At 33.3% G+C, this 21,244-nt stretch overlaps 1 protein-coding gene across 1 annotated transcript in view; it reads right to left on the reverse strand.

The window, feature by feature from the left end:
• Window positions 1–1,039: 1,039 nt before the first annotated feature.
• Window positions 1,040–21,244, reverse strand: part of AHR (aryl hydrocarbon receptor) — a 40,748-nt gene continuing 20,543 nt past the window's right edge. Inside the window, exons 3-11 of the mRNA XM_081079257.1 lie at window positions 16,413–16,516; window positions 15,995–16,084; window positions 13,789–13,912; window positions 12,866–12,996; window positions 10,842–11,044; window positions 9,972–10,081; window positions 9,143–9,284; window positions 6,264–7,497; window positions 1,040–3,806 (exon numbers count right to left, since the gene is read on the reverse strand). Of these exons, the coding sequence (XP_080935383.1) occupies window positions 3,663–3,806; window positions 6,264–7,497; window positions 9,143–9,284; window positions 9,972–10,081; window positions 10,842–11,044; window positions 12,866–12,996; window positions 13,789–13,912; window positions 15,995–16,084; window positions 16,413–16,516 (2,282 nt within the window). The 3' untranslated portion in view covers window positions 1,040–3,662. The remainder of the gene's footprint in view (window positions 3,807–6,263; window positions 7,498–9,142; window positions 9,285–9,971; window positions 10,082–10,841; window positions 11,045–12,865; window positions 12,997–13,788; window positions 13,913–15,994; window positions 16,085–16,412; window positions 16,517–21,244) is intronic.

A 21,244-nucleotide genomic window follows, 5' to 3' on the forward strand; every position in this document is an offset into this window, starting at 1 on the left:
TTTCATCCTTTTTTATTGCTCAATAATATCAATATTATCTATCTATATCTATATATCTATTACATCTTCTTTATCCATTCATCTATTGATGGACATTTAGGTTATTTCCCTGGTACAATATTGGTGGGATTGTAAACTAGTGCAGTCACAATGGTACTTGGCAATTATTAGTAACGCTGCAGTGAACGTAGGAGTGCATGTATCTTTTTGAATTATTTTTGTTGTCTTTGAACAAATACTTCGAAGTGGAATTACTGGATCATATGGCAGCTCTATTTTAAATTTTTTGAAGAATCTCCATACTGTTGTCCATCGTGTCTGCACTAGTTTACAATCCCAGCAATATTGTACCAGGGATCCCTCTTCTCCACCTCCTTGCTAGCCTTTATTTGTTGATTTATTGATGATAGTTATTCTGACAGGTGTGAGGTGATGTCTCATTGTGGTTTTAATTTGCATTTCCCTGACGATTAGTGATGTTGAGCATCTTTTCATGTCTCTTGGCCATCTGTATGTCCACTTTGGAGAAATGTCTCTTCAGGTCCGCTGCCAATTTTTCAATTGGACTGGTTTTTTTGATGTTGAGTTGTATAAGTTCTTTACATATTTTGGATATTAACTCCTTAGCTGATGTATCATTTGCTAATATATATTCTCCCATTCAGTAGGTTCTCTTTGCATTTTGTTAATGTTCTCCTTCACCGTGCAAAAACTTTTTAGTTTAACATAGTCCCACTTGTTTATTTTTTTTTTGTTTCCCTTGCTCAAGGAGATATATCCAAAAAGATAATGCTAAGACCAATGTTAAAGAGTTTATTGCCTATGTTTTCTTTTAGGAGTTTTATGGTTTCAGGTCTAACATTTAAGTCTTCAATCCATTTTGAGTTTATTTTTGTATATGGTGTAAGAAATATCCAGGGGCAGAACTCTGTAAGAATCAGATTTAACATATCCTTGAACATTATAGAATGTCTTTTACTATAAATACTAATTTCCTTTGCATGAACTAGAAAGAAGCATTCACATTAAAACATTGTTTCATACTTGGTGATTACTTTATTACCATATACAATATACAATTTTGTTGGATAATAGTGAGGATATTATAAATTATATTTTAAACAAAAACGTATGCATGGCCTATGTAAAGCAGTAACATTTTGAAGAAAAGCAAAAAGCCATGAAAATATTTATCTAAAATTGAGTACCGTATTTCCCAAAAAATAAGACCTAGCTGGACAATCAACTCTAATGCGTCCTTTGGAGCAAAAATCAATGTAAGACCCAGTGTTATTTTACTATAAGACTAGGTTTTATACAATATAATATAGTAAGACCGGGTCTTATTTTACTGTAAGACTGGGTCTTATACAGTATAAGACCGGATCTTATATTAATTTTTGCTCCAAAAGGCACATTAGAGCTGATTATCCGGCTAGGTCTTATTTTTGGGGAAACACGGTAATACCGAAAAACACTGTTTGTGCATAGTAACCATTAAAAGCCTCACAATGCATCAGAACACTGGTAAATCATCAGGTACTGTATGAGAAACCTGGCATACAAAAAGGTCAAATATATCTAGATCCTTAGAAGTACACATCATCTAAAAATAAATCCCTCAACATAGCAGTACACAAAGCTTTCTTTGGCACTTAGCAATACAGACAAACATGTATTTGGTTTAATGTGATTTTATTATTCTTAGATAAACTTCATTATTTTATATAGATAAAAATATACAATATTGCTTTAAAATTTTTAAATTTTATAAGTGTATAACTGATTGGCATCATATTCACAATTTAAAAAGTCTATTTTCCACTAAACAATTCATCCAAGAATATGTGAGAGACCCTCACAAAATGGTTTATATGAGGACTTCTAATGAAAGATTTAAATGTAAAAATGGATTATTAATCTAAACCACTGGTCTATATTTTTAATGATACCTCCTCATGCTTGGAACAAATTATGAAATGTTTTAGACAAATTTGTTGTTTTCAACACTTAAATCGATTCTACAGTCAAATTTTTTACTGAAAATATATAGAACTGACATAGATATCACCATCTGAAGCCACTCTTATGTACATTAAAAAAAAGGAAGGAAAATGTATTTTAATACTACATCTCAGTTTGGGATTCCATAATGTTTATAATACATGCAAAACATGTCTTACACCCTTCAGATGTCATAGTTGAATAAAAGAATGACAGATGGTGGCACTTCTTTTAAACACCTGAGGACAGTAGTTAGTAGGGTAATTAATTTGCCTTATTGATAACAAAGGTCAGTCTATCAGAGAAACAATCTAATACTTGAAATTAATAGAACTGAATGGTTGTCTTTTCCTTAACCCCAACTTAAAAGCAGTTGTGTTCATTATTTGATTTCTTAAAAAGACTGATAACGTATGTAAAACAAATATGCATATATAACATGGACTATTTTTAAATGAAATATTGAAAATATTTTACAAATAAGTTTGTTCGTTATAATGTATACAGTGCACCATTTAACTCATAACAATACTTTGCATTAAACATTATCTTAACACTCCTCAAATATGAGAAAAAAAATAGTTTCCACTGTCTAAGAAGTGAAATTTATAAAGTCAACATATTATATCTTAAAAAATTACAGGTCTAAAACAGTTTTGTAAAGAATTTATATATATTGAAATGGTGCTTTAATTTAACTAATGACCCAAGAATGCAGATTTTTCTCTTTGTTGCAAGTTATAAACACGGTTGCCTTTAACAGCAGATTTTTCACATTGCAACATTCAGATACCATGGTGGCGATTTTCAAAAAGGTACATGGTGTTGTATCTGTTTCTTCCGGACACACTTGAAATTTTAGTGCTATCTTAATAAATTTCTTCAACGTAAGGCACATAGCAAATTTTAAAGTCTAGAAGCAACTAGATTATATAATAAATAATTATCTTTCCAATTATTGTTTGTCCTTTACCTGAAGTGGGTGAGTAGTGCAGTTAAAACATGCCTGGATTAATAAAAATGATTGAATTTAAAAAATACAAATAATATTTGCAGGTAGAATGTTACTAATTTAAAAAAGAAAAGCATAGTTTGTATAAAATATACATCCTACAATGCTATAGGTAGAAAAAACCATGAGGCACTTACATTAACATTGAAGGAGGAAAGCATTTGAAATATCTTTTTATAAAAGCACCAAACCAGTTATTTTAACATCTGAGATAAAATGCAGAAGCTAAAACCATAAGGAAATAGTTTAGTTTTGTATTTGGAGGACTAAGAATTCAGAAGTTGCAACCTCAAAGCAATTTCATTATGACAGAAATAACTCCAATAGAGAAAATTTTATTTTCTCAAGAGAGTCATAAAGTTCCCTGAATAAGTTTTGTATATTTTGTGATGCTCAGAATGTGAGATGTGGATGATATCTCACTAGTCTGTCGCAAAAAACTTTTAACGACTGTAATATATGTAATTTTGATATGTTTTTAACTTCTCTTTGAAAAACAAAAATGTGATTTGGTATTAACAGTGAGAACAACATACATCAATATCTCCATGTACATATGCTGAGATACAACATGACAGTTTTAGTAACTCTGTGATCTTTTCCAAACTAACTTAAACAAAAACCAATGTAAAAATTGGGCTTGGAATTACAGGAATCCACGGGATGTCAAATCAGGGAAAGGTCTGGCTTCTGATGGATGATGAAGGGACTGAAGCTGTGTGGCAGTCTGAGTGTTATTTATAGTATTTAAATCAGCTGGACAGATTTCATTTAAAACTCCATCCTGGAACTGCAACAAAAATATCAATGCAACTTATTAGAATGTATTGTATTTTTAAAATCTTCACCCTATACGATAAATTTCAAATTATTTTACTGCTGCTAAATTTTAAATCATTCAATGAAGACATACTGAGCACCTATATATATTAGTTGCATTTAACCTTTTGGTTTCTCCATTAGATGGTACAGATGAGTGATACAACTGTCTCATTTCAGATTTTGTATTCCATACATCAGGAGGATATCTAATCAATGGGTTACCTTTAGTGTGGGTAGGAACTGATGAATCAAAGAGTAGCAGTCATAAATCACAGTTGTATATTCTTTGTGTAAGTAAGAGTAGCAGTCATAAATCACAGTTGTATATTCTTTGTGTAAGTAAGTTTGCTTTGACTAGATTTCATCTCAGTCAAGTTCTGGGTACCTGGGGACTTAACTGCAGTCACGATTACTATATTGGTATTGGAACTGCAGATGACTTAGGACTTTTCCAAAAGTGGTCAGTTGTGATTTGCTAGAGGTTTCTTAATATTCCTAAAATATTATACCATGGGTATGATTTCCTAAAACAACTTATTTAATTATACTATACTTTTAATTAGTAAGTACCACTATAATTACTGTCCTAATTACAGAATCAAATTATTAAAATAAAATGCTCTTTCTTACTGTCTTAGAATTATATTAGTGTGGTTTCTATAACTGCTACTGGGGAAAAAAAAGGAAGGAAGGATAGAGAGATAGTTCTGTAGGGTTTCATAATGTTAGCGAGAGTTGTGGAAACTTTCAAACAGATTAAAATCATGCCTATGTAAATAAGGCTGCAGTAATCAAAATGTTGATTACTTCAAAGAACCTCCAAAACATACAGTAGTGAAAACCACATATCTAGATCTTCAAAGAACAGCAACTCTGTCACATTTTCAAATGGAAGGTAATATTATTTGCCCAGAGAATGTTAGGTCTTAGATAAATTACTCTCATCAGTCATAACATCATATATGCCAGCATTTCTTTTTAAATATATTGTCTGGAGCAATACTGTTCAACAGAAATATAATGAGCCACATGTATAATTTGTTCTAGTAGCCACATTTAAAAAGTGAAATTTTAGATTGCCAAAATGTATCATTTCAACATGAAATTAAAAAAAAGATATTTTACATTGTTTTTAAATTAAATCTTCAAAATCAGTGTACAGTGTATATTTTACACTTACAGCACTTCTCAATTGAAACTAGTCTTATGTAGATTGGCTGCCCTGGATGTGGAGATCTACAGAAGCCTTATTATTCATAAAGAAGTAACACAAATAGCAGGGTGGGAAGGATCACTGTAAAGAACCCATGTGCTAATTCAAGCCCTGTTCAAAGTGTCCTTATTACATAAATATCTTCTCTACAATTTATTCAAGAGTGTAAGAGTTTAGGTACCTACCCGTGTTTACTTCAAGGCAGTGTCATGAAATAGACTGTAACTGAATATTAAATTTTAATATAATTAAAGGATGTCAGGAATGAGTAAAAGAAAAATCTTCACTGCCATTTTGCAATCAGACAAACCACATGTATGAAAAAAGCCAGAAAAAAACAATTTCGGATAAAATATCCAAGTAACACTTTTAAATAGAGGCCAATGACCTTGATTTTCTTCAAAACTACACTATTAAATATACTTCAAAATGAACTAAATATTTTCTAATGGAAAGGCATAAATGCAAACATGTTATATTCCTGGGTGGCCACAGGGAACAGATATCATCATTATGTTAACTTTTTTAAGTGATTATTTAAGCATTTAAACAATAAAATTACAATATCAAGCTTGTGTCCCATGAGAGAAAGCCAGCTGAATTACCGCTTTCTTAAGAACACCAGGAAAAAAATTTCACCTTAAAGGATAAAAGGAGGATCCAGCAGATAATGGAAGGATTGCCAGAGAATTCTGAGGAGCCTAGGACTAAATTTTAGGGATCATCTAGGGCAAAGACATTCAAACAAAGCATACTTACGTTGCTTTCAACCCAATTTCAACCATGTTTTTAAAAAGTTGAGCTTTGAGAAAATTATTTTTAAAACTTCAAATATATTTTTGAAGTTTAAATTTCTAAAAGGCCATATATATAGTTTTTAAAGAATTAAGAAAGATAAACCAAAATCACTATTCTAAACAATTACTTTTAACTAATTCCACCTGGTGGCTGAAGGACATATTCATGTTACTTTAGCCCTTGTTTCTTTCTCCTTTACAATTCAGGTAAATATGGTGGACTTGTATTATTAGTAACATACTGGAAAAGTACTGGCTTCTTAAAAAAAAATAGTCACAGACCTAATTAGAAATGTTCTTTGATATGAATGTTAATAGATTAAAATCCATCATTGACATAAATAATATGTAACTTGTATGTTTACAATGTATGAAGAATCACTGAGAGGGTTTATGCGGTTGATAAAACCCTTACCTTGTTTAAAAACGCCTGTGGGCCTGGGACTGTTGGATTGTACTGCATCGGAGGTGCATGGCTCTGCTGGGGTTCGGGCTGACACTGGTACATGGACATGGCCCCAGCATAACAGGTCTGCGGAGTTACAAGGGTCGACGGTGGATTTAGCCCATGCTTTTGGCTTTCAGGAACTTGTAAACATGGGACAAAATCTTCTAAATTAGAAGTAGTAGTGGGGTATAAGGATGGTTCAAAATTCCCTATGGGAAAGTCTAACTGTGTCCCCTTGGAATGCTGGGGTAACACAGGCTGATTACAGGGAATAAAGTTCTGTGTATAAGGCACAGTATCAATCTCAGATTTGTAGGGAAACTCTTGACTGGTCCCAGGTAAGTCTGAGAAGACGTTATACTGTTGCAGGTCTTGCTGAGGACAACTAAAAGGCACAGATTGGTTAGGGTTCCAATTTGCAAACATGCCATTAACTTGCATATGCTTCATTTTCTGGCACAGCTGCAGCTGCTCCCCCGCTATGTGCTTTTGATGGTGCGGTAGCTGCTGCTGTTCCAACTGTAGGTGCTCCTGGACCATGCAGCTTGAGTCCAGAGCTGGGGCTTGTTGCTGTTGGTAACCTGAACACACGAAGGCAGACTTATTTAAGGAATCCTGGACAAAAGTCAGGATTTCATCTGTTATGTCAATGTCTCTGAAGTCATCCTCACCAGAAAAGTCGGTTCTGAAAAATTCCTCATTCTGCTGCATGTGTTTGATATCTTCAAAATCAATGCCTAGGTGTTTCATAATGCCGTACAAGTCATTATTTTTACTATCTAGGAAGAGTCCTCCATGGCCTTCAGAGTGGGTTGGGTTCATTTCCTGAGACTGACCAATTGGCTCATGTTTCAGGATATCACTTCCCACTGGTGCAATACTGTCTTGCCAACTATTGCCTGTGACCATGGGTTCATCAAAAAAGTTTGTTTCAAAAGGTGTACTACTACTTGAAGCAGGACAGAGATAAACAGACTCATCTTGTGTCATTATGGCACTCAGGAGGGAACTGGGATGGAGAGAATCCTTAGTTAGAGGCGCTTTGGGAGCACAGTCTTTTCCACTTTTAGTCCTTGCTGGTAAGGGATCCATCACGGGAGGAAAGGGGTTGGCTATCTCATACAACACAGCTTCTCCACTGGTAAACATAAAAGGCAACTTCATATTTCGTTTTCGTAAATGTTCTGCTCCTTCTTCATCTCTAAAATCACATATAAGAAAGTCTGCATCGAGTAAGTTGTATCATAAACATTTCAAAACAAAATACTAATGAAAAACAGTAAGCAAATGCACTGTGATTGACAGCAGGGAACACACACTATTTTGACAAATTTTTCTCGTTACTGGTGCCATAAAATTGTTCAGACAAATTTGTCCAAAAACAGTAGTTACTACTTTCAAACTCAGGTTACTAACGCCCCTACCTGACATACTGCAGAAAAAAATAAATTCCATTGGAATAAAGATCCAAATATAAAAACAGAGGCATGTCAAAATAAAACATAAAACCAGAAGTTACACAGGAAAAAACTGGCATAATTGACCATATGAAAATCATATATGTGTGTAAATATATACACAGCATTTAAAACAGCATCACAAAACATCAAATATCTAGGAATAAAAGATGTACAAGACTCATGTAAGACAAATACAACCCATTACTGAGATAAAGACTTAACCATATACCCATAAGCATATGTACATACATACATACATGGCTTGGGAGATTAAAGTATTGTAAAGATGTTAATTCTCCCAAAAAGAGCTATACAGTTTCACTGTAATCCGATATATAGATTTGGGATGTTGGGATTACACTGTAAAATATAACTTTCTAGTGGGATTTGACAACTGACTTCTAAAATGTATGTGGAAATGTAAACGGGTCCAGAAGAGCCAAAGTAATCTTGAAGGAGAACACAAAAAAAAAATCCTAAACACACAAAATGGAGGGCATATGCTCAGATATGAAGACTTATTCTATACAGAGTAATTAAGACAATGTCTGTTAGTGCAAAAATAAACCAGACATTGAAACTTAACAAAGTCCAGAAACAGTACCACAGTCACCTGATCAAAATGTAGTCCAGGGGGGAAAAGATGGACTTTTCAATAAATGTTACCGGTCAATTGGATATACTTATCTATTATTTTGCCAACTTAAAAAATTGGATAAGGTTTCATTTTAACCTGAAAATGCATCCTAATCCATTGATGCACTCATCATGGATAATTTGGTATGTTTATGATTTCCCCATGCAAAAATTTCCTACTACAACATAAAATATAAACATAAAACTTTATGGAACTAGAAGTTATGGCTAGAGGCACTGCTTCATAAATATTATAGGGCTTTAACAGGCATAAGAGAAAATAATTGATCTTGATCATTACCTTAATTTAAGCCACATACGAAAATCAATTCTCTAGAGTAGAAAAAAATTTACAATGCAACTATTTAACAAAATATTCATTTCCAGAATATGTAAGAAAATTTAAAAACCACTGCTTGCTTAGAAAACATATGCTAAACAAAGCATTGTTATATTTTTATTTTACAGATGGCACTAACTTTTCATCTTTCCTGCATACGCCCAGGATAAAACCCTGGAGTTTTCTTTATTCTCTTTCCATAGCTCTACCTATTCAGTTGTTCAATAAAGTCTGTCAATTCTATTTTCTCAATATGCCTTCTTTACATATTATCTTAACTGCTCAATTTTTATTTGCAGTTTACTCTAAGAGAGTAAATTTTCTTAGAATTTGTTTTTAAGTTTTCATGTAAAAGGATTTATAAACCTAAGTGTTATTAAAATAAAATCGTTCTAACTCTTTGTGCTTACGTTAGAGGTCTCTGGGTTGCAATGATATAATCTGGTCTTCCATTTTTATAAACCAAGCGTGCATTAGACTGGACCCAGGTCCACCGATTGTCTTTGGTAAGAAGCCTGAACACTACCATGCCACTCTCTCCGGTCTTAATCACTAAAATAAAATAAAATTTAAAAAATATCAAACCTTAAAATCAACATATTAAGGAAGATCTCTCTGAAACAAAGACCACCCCTCCCCGACATATTTCCAAACATAATGCATTGATCATCAAAGATGATAAATATCTTGACAACTTTTAAACACAGTATATTAAAATGAATGAAAACAGTTCTTCAGAGTTGTTCTTTTTTCCTATTTCAAACTATTATTCAAAAGGTTAAAGTGAGGATTAAGCAACACAATTCTAGGAACACATGAAATTATACAGAGTATAGTTGTGGGGTAAGAAGATAAAAATTATTTTGATTTTAAGTAGGGAATGTTTCCAATAGCTTAATATTTTACCCTAAAATTTTAAAGTATAATCGATATTAACATAGATTTATGAATTAATGCTATTAAAAAATTCCTGTGCAAAACATGGGACAAAATGGTCATTTTTATAATAATTAAACTACTGTATTCCTGTGTAGTAGCTGTAGAACAGTTAATGAGTGGAGTGTAACTCAGGTTAATTACAATGGTATGATACTAAGTAGAGTGTCTCCAATTTCCTTAAAAACTGTATTATGTAATAAGTATCCTTAAAAAATGTATTATGTAACTGTATTATGTAATAAGTTGAAACGTGTACTAGAGTCTATGCCATCTTTTCAGACATGTTCATAAGGAACTTACTCCGGATATGGTACTCCGCACAATAAAGCATATCAGCAGCATGAATAAACTGATATCCTGATCCTCTCATACACAGCTCTGCTTCAGTATAGCCTAAAACAATTTTTCCCCTGTTAAAAAAAAAAGTAAAATAAGAATGAAATTAAAATTTAACAAATTAACCAACATAAGTTCATTGATTATATGCTATTTTCTGCAATGTGTTTTCCCTGACATTCAGAATTTTACATTAGCAGGTAGACTTCTATGTAACTGTTCTCTTTTCCTCATGGCTACAAATTTCAGTTTTAGACTATTTTATTCTCCTGAATAAAGACCATGACAGTTATTATGGCTAAAGATAAATCTAACAGGGTTGATTATATAGAAAAAACAATCTTTAATAAAAATCTAGAATGTTTATGCTCCATTTTTGAGGAGCAGGGTTTCAAACCTTTCTGTGTTTCCATGTTAGAAAGGAGAAATGCAATGAGATGTTTTGATATGATATGAATACTTAATATCATACTCCATAATTTCTGAACATTACTAAACTTCTAGGGCTAAACATCAAATAAAGTTTGTACAATTTAAAAATGTAAAACAAACCAACAATAAATATCATTAGGATATTTAATCTTACTAATATACCATCATTATGATACAGAAATTGGGGAAAGTATTGTAAAAAAAAATTGTAAAATAGAAAGACGATTTGAAAACCCGATGAAATTGTTTTATTTTAAAAGGGTATACTGAAAGACTATGAAGTAATGTTGCTAATATAATACACACTATTATTAATCTACACTATGTTTTATATGCTAAAAGAGATTTACTGCTACAACATATATACATTTGATGAAATAAAACTGAAAAACTTTTACTTACTTGGCATCACAACCAGTAGGTGTAAAGTCTAGTTTGTGTTTTGTTCTAAAGATGAAATTTTTGGTTCGGATTTCAAGAATGGATGGTGGTTGAAGTGGGGTAGCAATCGCAAACAAAGCTAACTGAGGGGGAAGTATTGATCCATCTTTCCCTTTCTTGTTCTGGCCATGAAGATACTTTAACCTCCCTTGGAAATTCATTGCCTTAAAAAAACAAAAACAGTGCATTAAAAATAACAGTTTAAAATCATTCCTTTTTAAAAGGCTCAGTCAGGGCCACATCCAGGGTTCTTGATAATTCCATAAAAGTTCCTGAGGCAGACAACTGCTACTTTCTTTCATACTCCACAGGAAGACTATGAAAACTCCCCCAAAAGGCAGTCTGAGAACTGTCCTACAGTGGCTGATACGTGAACCACTCCTGGCTTTTTAATGGTCCCAACAAGAGTACCTGTACCATTTTTTAAGGTTATACTGCCCCATCATTCATACTGAGCACAGCTCCTTGCACAGTGCACACTCAATATATAGTTCCTGACTAAGTGAATAGGATAAATTCATGAAGTACATACTGTCAAATATACACTGCATATTTCATAGTTCATGGTAATCTTTTATATAGAGATAACATACAACTTTATTAAACACTAAAATGAAATCATCATGAAATCACAAAGAATGCAGAGCTCTATTAGAGATAAAGAATTTTAGAAGACAGAGGAATGAAGACAATTTGAGCATGAACGTTATCAATTTAGTTGTTTAAAATAGTATTAAAAAGGCCCAGGGATGATTTTAATATCAGTATAACAGCACAAGGGAGAAAAGACCCAATTATACTCAGAATCCATCTCAAAAAATACATACTAATTGCTCATTAGTACTAAGAAAACTATCTCAATGCAATTCTAACTCTGAGAGAGCAAAATTATCTTCAGAAATAAATACCCAAACAAAAATCACTGTTTGCTAATGTTTAAGAATTGACTGATTATCTGTTTCAAAGTCCTGATAATTCACAAAAGTAGCATACAACATGCTTTGTAGTCTCTTTCTCCTGTGCTGCTGGAGCGCACTATCGTTTTCTTATTTGGTGGGGGGGACAGGGTGAGTACTCTTTGGCATAGCTATGCTGACATTTATTTTCTAAATAAAAAACTCAAGAAAAATGGGTTTAACAAAGATTTTCATGCTCCTTTCATGTGTGAGAAGCAGCCTAGTAAGCCAAATATGACAATTTGATGAAGAGCTCAAAGGGGAACTAGGAGGGACTAGGCCTCTTAAGGACAAAGGGATCAGTGACCTTCTCCACTGGGGATCACAGCATAATATGTCCCTTTTGCAAAGGCTCTGAAAAGTCCTGCATAAGAAAACCCATGTAAATTTGAGAACTGACGAGCACCTATTTAGTGCTTATTTGAACACTTACTCTTTTTGTTTCCTTTCTTATTTCTTGTTTTTTTGAATGAGAAAAAAACCCTTCCATAAGGGTGCAGACAATGGAGAGAAGGACCACCTGCACTCAGTATCCTGCCTAAACTTCTCCCTGCGCAGGTGTGGAGACTATACAACAGCATCTCATACCACTGATGATTCTACAATCATGAATATACAACCATTTTTCTATATGGCAGTTATTCCAGCCATGTACAAAAAGCCATAATTTTTCTATCTAGCTGGCATTAAATCAGAAGAGGGTAAGCATTCTGCTATTAAAGAAGGGCTACATAGTTCTCAATCACGTACCTAAAAAGTACTGAAAGTAGGTAAGATACAAGGTTCTATGTTATTTCAATCTTTCTAATTGCATCCTAAAGGATAGGGTTTTCCAGTTATAGGAAATATTCAAAAATCTGAAATAATGATTTAAAAAGTTACTTTCCTTTATCAAATTATTTGATAAATTTTTAAAACCAAAGAAAATTGGTTTCATTTATCTTTCTTTTTTATTTTCTACATAGGGAGTAGACTCCCTAAAAGTAAGAAATGATGCCTTTACCACGATCATAAGATTTTGCACCTTACCAGAAAACCAGAAGAATTATCCAGCAGACACCTTAGTCGGCATATGAAGCACCTTTCCATAAAAGAAGAGTTTTCGGGAGGAAGCTGGTCTGGGTTATAATAGACTGCTGGCTGTGGGAGGCCATTAGTTTCTGTGGAAATAATAGCAATTCAGATTTACTTTCCATTTTGCTGTAGAATTAAGTGTTCTATCCAGATAGCTGAAATTTGTGTTAATGTGTAAAATGGAGTCTGAATACAAAAAGATAATCACTTTCAGAAAAAAACCTATTGAAAAGAAATTAAAACTTACTGAATATCACTTTTACCTAGTTTTGTTTTTATTTCTATTGACCTATCAGTGTCAACAATTTCCACATTTTCTAATACCATTTTTTTCTTTTTAACATTTTCACGGACTTCTGAAAACAGTTTTCATTGAGAAAATTTTTTTTAAAGTTGTATATATTAGTTTGCTTTTTCATTTTGTGTCTTTTAAACAGAACAATTTACACACATTCTGGTATCAACCTAGTACATTCCTTCAAATCTTTCACAATAGTATGAATTATTTTTTTTAAATATATTACTACTTTCTCACTTGAAAGTCATCAATGGCTATCATCTGTCAAAATATTCCTTAGATTTATTCATTTTTGATTAATATCAAATTATATAATCAAATAAAATAGCAAAATAAATGAAATGACATAAATAAAATTAAACCAAATAAATAATAAAATATTCATTTTTTTGGAGTGAAAAACACAAAACATTCCTGAGATCAGCCTCTTTGGGACCTGGCTCTGGCCTTCAACTACACACACGCGGCTTTCCACGTCTTTCCTACCTTTACCATGGAATTCTATGCCCCTAAAGATTATCTGCCTCCTTCCACAGTTATGTTAAAAACACTAAAACTATCTTTTGAGAAACATTCTTACCATCAATACTTTGTGCAGAGTCTGTACACTGCGAAGGGGTTAATGCCCAGTGTAGCTGACGCTGAAATTCAGCTCGGTCTTCAGTATGGATAAGTTCATATACACTCTGATGTATGACATCAGACTAAGGAAAAAAGATACAAGAAAACAAAAAGTACTAACTTTTTAAAAACAAGATACAAGATAGGAAACGCTAGAAAGAGATGAGCACTGTAATGGGTAAGCCACAAGGTATTTGCCATCATTGCCCTATGTTTTTCAGTCAAATAAATCACCTCCCCATTCCTTAATCATAACATATCAAGTTCTGTTTATTTTTTATCCCTTATTGACCTTTTAAATCCTACTTCTTCCATGAAACCTTATCTGAACACCCAGTTAGTTGCCTTTGACTTCTCTCTAAGCTTAATAGTATTCGCTATGTACTTTTTTCACTGTTCTCTAATGGCTTTCGTTAGATTAGTAGATGACTCAAAGTAGACTCCCTAAGAGTAGGGGATGATACCTTTACCAGATCAGACTCCTTCCTTTCCCTCCTGCCTCTCAGCATTTACTACATTGCCAAGACCTTTGCCCTTCACACCAGCATTTTTCTAACTATTTTTTACTGTAACTCATGGTAATAAATATATTTTCCATTCATCACATGTGTGTGCATATACACAGATGGAAAGAAGTTTCACAAAACACTTCATATGTGATAATACTTTGTGTTCTATTTTAGTCTATTCTAAGCTACTAAAAAAATTGGTTAACGGTGACCCGACCCGCTCGATCAACTTCATTACCCAGTAATGAGTTACAACTTGCAGTTAAATGGTCCCTAAACCACCACCCATGTCAGACGTGAATGTTTTCTTAAAGAATATCTAGGCTACGTGTACAATGAGAAAAAAAACATAGACTGGGAAATAGCTAATCTCTGATTTCTTAACTGTTATAGGAATCACATTATTAAATAATAATTAAGATAATTAGGTAATTAACTTTCAAAAAGGCTTTCCTATAGATATTAGTATATTTTCTTTAAAGTTTAAAAAGGCTGAAAGCAATTCTAAGTCTGGGTCAGCAAAATTATCTTCAGGAGTATCTTCAGAAACTGTAGCAGTAAGCAGCCAGATGCCCCTACCTCAGCTATCTAGAGAAACCTCCCCACAAACTTGACTGTCTAGCGTTAAACCATCTCTGGGCCAGCCATTACACAATTGCCAGAGTTTTCATCTGAAACACAGATGAGAGCATATGCACCCCTTTAACGAAAACCTGCAGTGACCTCCACTGTGTACCTACCCCAGATTAAGCTTCAGTTCATACAACAGTGTAAAAGGCACTAGTCAAACCAGCAGCTTTGACATCACCTTGTAGGAAATGCAAATTCATTTCCCCAGAATACCTGGGGTTGAGGTGCAAACATCTTATGAAGTTTTATCAAGTTCTTCAAGTGAGTCTTACGCACATCAGAGATTAGGAACTACTGATACATAAGGATAGCTGGCTTCCAAGTGTACTTACAAACTGTCTTCACATCACGTCTGATGTTCTTGCTCCTCAAATATGCCAAACACCTTACTGACCACGCCACTTATGCACTATTCATTCAATAACATTAAACAAACCAGACATGTTCGCCTCCTTTAAGGACTTCCAGTCTACTGCTTATAGTACCTTCCGACTTTTCTTCCCTGTTTCCTCCACAACTGTCCACCCACCTGAATCCTACACATTCTTTAGGTTAGCTTAAATACCATTTCCTTCAGGAAAGCTTCCACAATATGCATAAATCAGAATTAAAGGTATAAGCCAGTGTATTTTGCTTGTACCTTTCTATATCACCTCATTCATTTCATAGTTGTCATATGTCCTACAATAGCCACACGAATTAGATGGCAAATATCCTCTTGCCTGCCTCCATCCAAGCCCTATCCACCCCTAACCTGATCGTCTTTTATGTAAGAGTTCCTTAATAAGTGAAAGAAGACACACGATATCCATAAATCTCATACACATTTAAGGAAATTACAATGTAGTAAATTATTAATAGCATAAAAATATATTAGCTAAAAAGATAATTTTTATTCTATTGCATATATTTTAATTGAAACTTTATATATACATATAATCAATTGTGTCCTTAAAATATAACATACATAAAAAACAAAGTTAATTTTTAAAAGCAATATTTTTAACCTAAGAAAAATATATTTACCTGCTGAAATCCCAGGTAATCTTGTATAGTAGAAGAAGCATAGAAGACCAAAGCATCTATAGTGACAACCAACACAAAGCCATTCAGAGCCTACAAGGAAAGAAGTTACAAAATTAGTAATGTGACTAAATAACCATATTGCCATTCATAAATATTTACTTCAATTAAGGCTGTTACTTTTATTGCTAAAAAGTCTTTTCTTTAAAATGGTTAAAATGATCACACCTCACAAACACAGACATACCGCACACCCATGGAGTGTAGCATTACACCACTATCGCAGTGCAGACAAAAGTGGCATGAAACACTGGGTGAGTTCTAATTCTAAATAAACTGGAAGTAATTAAAAGACCGATTGACTAATTCTCCATTTACAATTATCCTAATTATAAGGCATTACATCTTTACTAAAATTTACCTGTAATAAGAATTCTCCTTCTTGCAAGTTCAGGCCTTCTCCGAATTTTGTTCCGCAGTTATCCTGGACCTCATTTCTGTCAGCTGGGGAGGATTTTAATGCAACTACAGGGGGAAAAAAAAGGAAAAACTGATACAGTAGATAGGTTTAAAAATAAGCAATTTAAATCGTCTTTGTTGGGAAATCTGTGTACACCAAACAAAAAAACAATTTGAAACATGGGTGTCTACTAGCACTATAATGACTAATGATCCTATGCCAACAGGTGACTTCCAATTCAGCTGACAGATTCCTAAAACAATTTTTGATCAGTCCACTATATGATTTTTGGCATATAACTTAAAAGTTTCAAAGAATTGCATGGCGCTGCTATAAACACTCCTCCCACTCCTATCTACTTATTTACGAGAATAAGTTTCCTCAGCACATAACCTATAAAAAAATTTTAATATCTATACATAGTTATATAAGTATCAGTCAATTAGTCGTGGTGGGGAGAAAGAATCAACCAAATGCTTTATTAAGAAATATACTTCCATTAAGTTTAGAATCCTTTTGTCCAGTTGTAAGGTAAAAAATTGTTAGTAGTATTATTACTAGGTTCATGTTAAATTTATAAGTTAATTCATGGAGAATTAACATCTTTATGATGGTGAATAATTCTATCTAAGTATATGTGTGTTTTTCCATTTGTTCAAATTTGTACTTTTGGTCCCACTAGTGTTTTCAGGTTATCCACAAAAAAGATACACACATTAATTTTTATATTTATTCCTAGATGTTAGACATCTTGTAAAGTGGCTTCTCCTTCATTTCTATCTTCTAACTGCTTGTGGATAATACATATGAAGGAAAGGCTGACAGCATGGTGGGTGGGATGCTTACTGCTGGAAGGAGCATGTTGTAATGCCATCTCTCCTGTCTCCTCCCCTTCCATGTCTCTCACTCATCGTGCATGTGTATGTGTGTGTGCGTGTGTGTGTATACTAGTAGTCTAGGAGGCAACACAGCAGAAAAGAAATAATAGCTGTCATTTACTGAGAATTCTACCAAGCACTCTCAATATTATCTTATGTAAAAGCATTTGAATATTGGGATCTGACAGAAATAAGTTCGAATCTTAGCTCTACCACTTAATAAATGTGTGAGCTCTTATGGCTGTTTCCTAATACTCGTATGTCAAGTGGTAACTGAAACAAACAAATAAACCATCCTGCAGGACTGTTGTGAAGAATAATGTGAATACATGTGAAGCTCCTGACATATAGCAGCTCAAGAGTAGTTCAATAAATGGTAGCTTTAATGATTAGCCACATTTCCCATAGCTAATGGCTTGCCTGGTTATAAAATATAACCTTTTAGATACAATTATATTATCTTTCTGATCTTTTTTTTAACTTGTGATATTTAAATGAGAGAAACCACTAAACAAAACTGACTTTGACATTATTCTTAAGAGTTATTTCATTAGATTTATGTGAGAAAGATAATGGGGTTTGGGGGCAAACTGGAGACTTACGAATAACCAAATTTTCTCTGAGTTTGAACAAAGCACCACATATAAAACATGTTCATGTTTGAAGTGTACATTGTGGTAAATCGTCAATTGCATGTGTCACACTGGACTCTTATGCGATATTCTTGCCTCTGCAGAACTTGAAAACCTATCTCTGAAAGTAGAGGACAAAAGCTTGGCCTCTGAGTATAACAATTGCAACAGGCCAGAGAACAGATTTCCTTAGGCCAAAAAATAGTTTGAGGTAAATTAATTGATCTAACCAAGTTAACCATGACCAAATGAAATGCTTAACCTTTTCTCTTTGAAAACCAGAAGAGAGAAAGTCCTTTTCTCCCTTTCTATTCTGTTGTTTCGTTGTTGCTGCTTGCTTTCTAATGGCCAAATCTGCTTGAACGCAATAAAACCTTACAAGGTCAGGGTTAACCACACTCCACTACTTTTCCAAAATCTCCAGTATGAGGCACTATTTAAGAGTTATACCAAATATGAATAAGATTTGCTACTGAAACAACAGCAATATCAAAACCTTTACATTTTGAAAGGAGCAAAGTAATCTTGAAAATGAATAGACATTAACAGTGTCGAACTTAAAATCTCTAAATGATCTTATTAGGAACCTTTCAAAATTAATTTTTGATCAATGCAATTGATGTCAGTTCCAACTAGAGTTAATCAACCACTGAGAAGCTGAATAAGAAATGAAAGAGACCATTCATCTCAAAGCAATTTACAATTTGTTTCTGGCCTTGTACTGGGGATATTAGCCAATGTAATTAGACATTAGACAGACTGCCATTAAGTAGGGCATATAAGCTATGGAAATAAAGGACTAGAAAAGAATGTCAAAAATATTCAGTACCAGGATGGGATTTAATTAAAGTATTTCAGGAACTTGAAAGAGAGGGAAAAAAAATAAAAAAGAACAAACTTTCTAAACAATACTGCTTACAATTCTAAATGTTGGAAAGATAATATGTAATATGTATAACTACTGCTTAAGTAGGAAAAGTGACAACTGCATTTTGGGAAAGGATCACTGAAGGTTTTTTCCCAAAATAAAGAAATATTTCTGTTGCCTTCATGTTTAAGGTTAATATTCAGTAAAACAATTTAAGTAAATGAGTCCAGAAGGGTGACTCCCTTTCCATCCTCATCTAAAAAAAATACCAATGTGAGTTTTTTGGAAAATCTATCTTATGTCTTGGCCTCTTGACTCAAACTACGTAATTTTTGCCTTCCATGAAGTTTGTCCTCTCCTTCTTGATCTCATACCCACCACCTCCCCCTTCTTAGAATTACGAGAAGCTGTATTAACACTACTCACTGTCACACATACATTTCTTGCCTTGATAACAAAGCAATAGACGAGTAAGACAGTGACCTGGAGCACTGTCACCAGCGCTACTTGTTAGCAGTATCTGAGTGGCCTTAAATAATTTCCTTAGTAATAAGATGTGATACGTACTGAACACACTTTGTATGCCAAGCCCTTTCCATGTGTTATATCTCATTTAATATTCATAATAGACATATGAGACTGGAAATTATTGTCCTTTCAGTATATTAGGAAACTGAGACTTAGGTAGGTTAAGACTCTTCCCCAGAGACACAGAGCTTTAAGCGGTATAAGCTAGAGCAAATCCTAGGTAGCCTGACCTAAGTGTATGAGCTTTATTAACCACCTACCAGACTTCTCCCCCATGCTAACTATCTTTGACCTCTACTTTCCTCATTTTAAATGACAACAGTGATACCTCTGGAGACAAATTCTTGTGAGTGCTAAAATAACATATGAAGTACCTGGGTAATGCCCGGAATCTATAACTGACAGTCAAGGACAGAGATAATGGGCCATATGCTCAGTTTACACACCCTCAAACCATAATGGAAGGCTGACACTAAAAGTGCACACCAGGAATAATTGTGTGTTTTCTCATCTGTAAAGAGGAAGCATTAATGAGTATCTAATAGCACTGCTATGATGCCTACAATGCATCTACAACAGAGATTTGTAAGTACATCAAAACTGTAAATTATTATAAAAATTATATGCATGTGGTGAACATACAATGAGATATAGATGATTTATTACAGATTTGTTATATATTATTAAAGTTACCTGAAATCTATGTAACTTTAATAATAATTGTCACCCCAATAAACTTTAATTAAAAAACTTATATGAAATCTATGTAACTAATAATTGTTACCCCAATAAACTTTAATTTTAAAAAAATTAGATACAGAGGATATTTTAAACATTACACCACATGACAGTTTAGAGAAACAAAATATAGTATCTGAAAAAGATACTGGGGATATTTGGAGAGCATTTGCTGTACTGAATAGACATTTGTTAAAATCCCCCTAATTTGTGGAAATACCGCACTTTCCAAAGTGTAAAGATGTGACTTTAAGCATTCAGTGGAATATTAAGATATTAAACTGCCAAAACATTTCAACTATTTCCTCACTAAAAGGTTGATGAAGCAATTCTACAAGTAAAATTTTAACTTGATGATGGAATTTAAGTACAAATATATCATAGCGTTATCAAACTGTCATATTTCAGAGTGATTCAAATCTTATCCCCACATGCATGTAAACATATCCATATTTCCTAATATGGCACTTTTCTTCCTTATACATCTAAGCTCAGATTTCCATTTCTCCCTACAAGTCAAATATTTTCTCTTCAAAAAACATGCTGTGAAATTGCTCAAGAGAGAAATTCAGGAGGAAGAAATATTGGCATGTGGTAAAATATATTTCGTATTTTGTTATTATAGTTTGCATTTAAAAAGAAAGATGACAGATAAATGTCTTGGCAGGGAAAAGCATAAACCTTTTAAATCTCTAATTGTTGACATAAATTCAATTTATTTTATAGTATTATTTGCCATCCCTTTTATTACTTTTGGCAGGAAAAGTTAAAAATTCATTCCCACATTGATATAAGCATAAAAGAGGGCAAAGCTATCACTTATTATAAAATTCAACCAACTACATAAATTTTTATAAATTAGATAGGGTTAAGTAATGCTGTATATTCCTTAAATATAAGGAAAACATCCCCAGTTTAGTCTGGTATGGATCAGTATTTCTAAATAATTTCCAAATAATATATTAAGTGTACCTAAGAGTTTCTTCTATATACTTTGAGGCAAAAGGTATTTCATTTCAAAATGTGAAATTTTCTTTTTTAAATGAAGTGTTATTTTGAGGGAAAGAAGCAGCAAACTGAAATTAGAACTGTTACAAGTTTCCAGGAGACAATGATTAGGGCTAGTACAGTTCAGTGCTTTCTGATGAT

Source organism: Rhinolophus hipposideros (assembly GCF_964194185.1).
Source record: "Rhinolophus hipposideros genome assembly, chromosome: 18".
Lineage (NCBI taxonomy): Eukaryota > Metazoa > Chordata > Mammalia > Chiroptera > Rhinolophidae > Rhinolophus > Rhinolophus hipposideros.